Source organism: Nicotiana sylvestris, chromosome 10, assembly GCF_000393655.2.
Source record: "Nicotiana sylvestris chromosome 10, ASM39365v2, whole genome shotgun sequence".
In the NCBI taxonomy this organism is placed as follows: domain Eukaryota; kingdom Viridiplantae; phylum Streptophyta; class Magnoliopsida; order Solanales; family Solanaceae; genus Nicotiana; species Nicotiana sylvestris.
The window spans coordinates 11,388,956-11,393,845 of NC_091066.1; the positions used below are offsets into that span (position 1 = coordinate 11,388,956).

The 4,890-nt window shown below is 38.8% G+C and overlaps 1 protein-coding gene across 1 annotated transcript; it reads right to left on the reverse strand.

The window, feature by feature from the left end:
• Positions 1 to 3,189: 3,189 nt before the first annotated feature.
• LOC104241033 (uncharacterized) lies at positions 3,190 to 3,600 on the reverse strand. Its single transcript, XM_009795939.1, has one exon. It carries the CDS (start codon positions 3,598 to 3,600, stop codon positions 3,190 to 3,192), a length of 411 nt encoding a protein of 136 aa, XP_009794241.1.
• Positions 3,601 to 4,890: the final 1,290 nt, after the last annotated feature.

Genomic DNA, 4,890 nt, shown 5'->3' on the forward strand with positions numbered 1-4,890 from the left:
CCATTGATCATTTTACTTGCTTTCTAGGTTAGTTACCATTTCCGTATTTAGGTATAAATATTTTCTCAAAACAATTCTTAGTTTTTGGCATTGCATAACAAGTGATAATTTTCTTACATTCCTAATCGCCTACATATTGTTCTCTCTGGGATTCGACCCCGACTCATAGTTGGGTAAATTATATTGCATGTGACCATGTCCATTTACTTTTTAGTAGTGGATTTGGACGTCATCACTCATCATGTCTGCCTTTCCGTTTGTCATGTCAATGACTTCACCTGGAACTAACAGAGGCTCTCCATCTTGATCATCCTTGTTGAGTTTCTCACTTGAGGGATAGGACTCGTCAAAGATTATGTGTACACTTTCCTCAACACACTGAGTCCGCTTGTTGTATATCTTGTAGGCTTTGCTTTGAGAAGGGTACCCCAAAAAGATTCCTTAATCACTCTTGGCATCAAATTTTCCAAGCTGATTCTTTCCTTTGTTGAGAACATAACATTTGCACCCAAATGTTCTTAGGTGAGTAAGCTTGGGCTTCCTTCTATTTAGCAACTCATAGGGGTTTTGTTCAAGAGAGACCTGATCATGCACTTGTTCACCAAGTAGCAGGCAGTGTTGACAGCTTTAGCCCAGACGTTCTTAGCAATCCCACTGTCGATCAGCATTGTTCTTCCCATTTCCTCAAGGGTTCTGTTCTTCCTTCCATAACTCCATTTTGTTGGGGAGTGATTGGGGCTGAGAAGTTGTGAGTAATGTCATTCTCGTTACAGAATTCATCAAACTTAGCATTGTCAAACTCTGTTCCATGATCTGATCTAATGCATGCTACTCTTGATTCCATCTTCACTTGGATTTTCTTCACTAATTCTATAAACACTTCAAAGGTTTCATCTTTTGTTCTAAGAAATAGAGTCGAAGTGAATCTAGAGTAGTCATCCACTACCACAAAGATATATTTTTTTCCTCCCCATCTTTGCACTCTCATAGGGCCACATAGATCCATATGAAGGTGATCAAGTGGTTTTGAGGTGATAACATCCTTTTTTGACTTGAATGAGGATTTCACATGCTTCCCTTTAGCGTAGGCATCACAGACTTTGTGTTCTTTAAACTTTGACATGGGCAGACTACAAACCAGGTCCTGCTGAATCAGCTTATTCAGAAAAGGGAAGCTTGCATGCCCCAGTCTTCTGTGCCACAGTTCAGCATCATCATCAACAAATTTTAAGCAACTCAGATCACCACTTTATAGAGACTCCAAATCAGCAACGTAGATCTTTTTTTATCTTTTGGCCACAAATACCACTTCACTAGTTACCAAATTTGTAATTATGCATATCTTGGACAAGAATTCCGCCTTGTTTCCTTTATCACATATCTGAGAGACACTCAAGAGACTGTACTTAAGGCCAGTGGCATAGTATGAATTATCAATTGAGTGAGGAGTGACTTTCCAATTTTTCCAACACCAAGAATGTACCCCTTTTTCCATTTCCAAAGAATACACTTCCTCCTTGTAGGGCTTTTAGTAAAAGAAAGTCCATGGTATTTCGAGTCATGTGTTTTGAGCATCCACTGTCCATGAACCATTGTTGACTGCTTCCTTTCATTGCTCCCTGCACAAGGAGATCACGGGTTAGATTTAGGAACCCAAGCAAGTTTGGGTCGCTTGTAATAAGCAAGAGGATGAATAAGTGCTCTTTTAGTCCATGCAAGTAACATGCGTTCACCCGGTCCATTTTCAGCAGTTACTCTCTCAGCAAAAACTTTGTTTTTCTACAGAGACTGAACCCTGGCTTGGCAATTTTCTTTGAAATGCCCATTGTTCCCACAGTGGGTACACAACCAATTATTGGGTACAGTAACATATTTGCTATGAGGGTTGTAAGGAGTTCTTTCCATTTGAAACCCTATTCCCTGCATGTTACCATCATTATTAACATACATGGCAGTAATAGCCTCCGAGGACCAGGTCCACTTAAGGAACTTCTCAAGATCATTTTTTACTCTTTCTAGTTCTACTTGGAGCTGCCCATTTTTCTCAAGTTCAGCACACAAACTAGTTCTCACAGCAATTAACTCATTTTCAAGCTTAATGTGTGTCTCACTAGCTACCTCTTTCCCTTTTTCAAAATTTCCAGGCCTACACTCAACTTCAAGTTCCTTTATTGTTTCCCATAAGTCTAAAATCACTACTAAAAGGTCATCTCTCTCCTGCTCAATAGCAATCCCTTTCTCTACTAAGGCATCTTTTTCTTTACTGAAATTCTCAATGGTTTCTTTTAAGTCAACAGCTACTACCACCAAATCATCTCTTTCATGTTCTACACTAGCAATTTTTTCAGTTAGAACCACCTTTTAATTTTCCAGATTGCTTATGGTTTCATTTGGATCAACTATACAAACTACCAAATCATCTCTAGTTTGTTCAGCATCTCCTAGCTCTATGGTTAAGGCATCCTTATCATCTAAAAGACTATGATAGGCATCAATAAACACATTTTTGAATGACATGAGTTTTTTAGGAGAGTAAGATTTCAAATTTCTCTGAACCTCCCTGAAGTTTACCTCATCATTGTCAGATTGAGCCATCAAAGCAAATATTGAATCATATTCATTTTCATCACTTTCAACTTCCATCATAGAGCTATCACCTGCATCAGTTTCTTCTTCAGACTCACTGGAGGGATCTCCCCATGCTGCAAGAGCTTACTTCACAACATTGTCAGCAGATCTCTTCCTTTTGAAGCGTTTGTCAGGAATCGGGTTCCTCTTTGTTGCTTTATCAGGGTTGTATTTGAAGTGTTCTTGCATCAGGAGAGGGCAATCTTTGATGAAATGCCCTGGCTTTCCACATTTATGACAAAGGTCATAATTTTTTGGTCTGCTGGAGCTGCCTCTTTTTGGTATCCCTCCATTTCTTCTGACCATCTTCTGAAATCTTTTGGTTAAGTAAGCCATGTCACTGTCCTCCTCACTTGAGTCATTGCTTTCAGCTTTGAGTACCAGGTTCTTTTCCTTCTTTGGTTCTCTTCTTTCATTGTCTATCTTCTTCTTCATTTCATAGGTTTTCAGATTTCCAAGTAACTCATTTATGGTCAGCTCCTGCAAGTCCTTTGCTTCAGTAATAGCATTCACTTTACTCTCCCATGAACTCGACAGGATATTAAGAATTTTCCTCATGAGCTAGTTCCTCGGAAAGATGTCACCAAGCGAGTGTAACTCATTTATGATGGAAGTGAATCTTGTGCGCATGTCTTGAATGGATTCATCGTGTTTTATCCTGAAGAGCTCATACTCAGTGGTAAGCATATCAATCTTAGATTGCTTTACTTGAGTGGTTCCCTCGTGTGTTGTTTCTAGAGCTTCCCATATTTCCTTGGCAGATTGACAAGCTGAGATCCTGTTGTATTCATCGGGTCCTATGCCACACACCAAAATTTTCTTGGCACGAAAGTTTTTCTCCACAGCTTTCCTATTAGCATCGTCGTATTCTTTCCTGGTTTTTGGCATCGTCACTGTAGGGTCTCCGACTTTCTTCGTTGGGACATAAGGACCATCACATATAACATCCCACAACTCGGAATCTTCTGCCATGATAAAGTCATGCATTCTAGTCTTCCACCACCCATAGTATTGCCCATTGAACCTGGGTGGTCTGTACGTAGACTAACCTTCTTAAAAATTTGGTGGAGCAACCATTAGGATCCTTCCTAGGTGTTAACTTGATAGAAAGAACCCGCTCTGATACCAATTTATAGAATATATGAGTCCACCAAATTATATAGAGACCAGGTCCTCTATGAGTTTCCAATGAGAATGCTAATAAAACAGCAGGTAAATAAGACAGGGAGTTATTACGTGGAAAAATCCATGCTCAAGGGAATAAAAAACCACGACCTACACTGATAGGATTTCAACTTCACTATGAGCAACTTTAGATTACAAACTATGCAATCTAGGAATTAAACTCTTAATCCCTTACAAACTTGTAATACACCTATTTCAAGCCACTTTGCAATACACCTATTACAAAGACTTCAACTCATGACTAACTCTAGCCATGACACAAACACTAAGGGTTTATGGTTTTACAAAGGGTTCCTAAGTAACGCTTCTAGATAAGCAAAGTAGGAATTACAATGAAGAATAATTACAAAGTTACAACTCAACTAAGGACATACAAAATACTAGCTCTAGGAACTGGTCCATAGTAGTGTTAAACTTTGTTCTTGATGCACTTGAGAATTGAATGCTTGAATGTCAAATGCTTGCATGCTTTTATGAATTCTCAAGTATTCAAGTGATGTTTTTTTGTAATGTTTAATGTTAACACAATATGGATGACATCACTTGAATGATGTAATCACTTGGAAGGTCAAATGAGAAGTAACTGCAGAACTGTGTTGCACTGTTTCTATGTACAATGCGGGCAGTCAGTTTCCAACTGTAGACAGTTGACTTCGTACTGCTGTCAGGGAAACACAAGGGTAGCAGGTCCCTGTATTGATTTTCTATCTTCTAAAGTCGTAGCAGCTCACATTAGCTGGAGTTTGTTGATTTGAGTTGTGTACCAAGTGTGCCAGGTTCCTTATTTGGTTCTTTGATAGTAAGTTTGTTAGATCATCAAACCATTAAGCTAAGGTATTGTAAACCCATTAGAGTAACTGTGAGGAATGAGTGATCGTGAGGTTGGAGTGAATGGGAGGACAGAGTGATGATTGCCTAATAGACTGTTCATGATTTCATTATTTATGCAAACAGTTGCCCTATATCATTGTTTTGAAAACTTCTGAAAGATATTTCATCCGATTTTTATTTGAACTTGACTTAAACAAACTGATTTGACTTAAATTTCCGGATTGGAAGCATGTCTATTCTTTACTA

What these genes read in the sequence shown, in the direction of transcription:
- LOC104241033 (XM_009795939.1), bottom strand. Translation starts at nt 3,600, where the DNA reads ATGGCAGAAGATTCCGAGTTGTGGGATGTTATATGTGATGGTCCTTAT.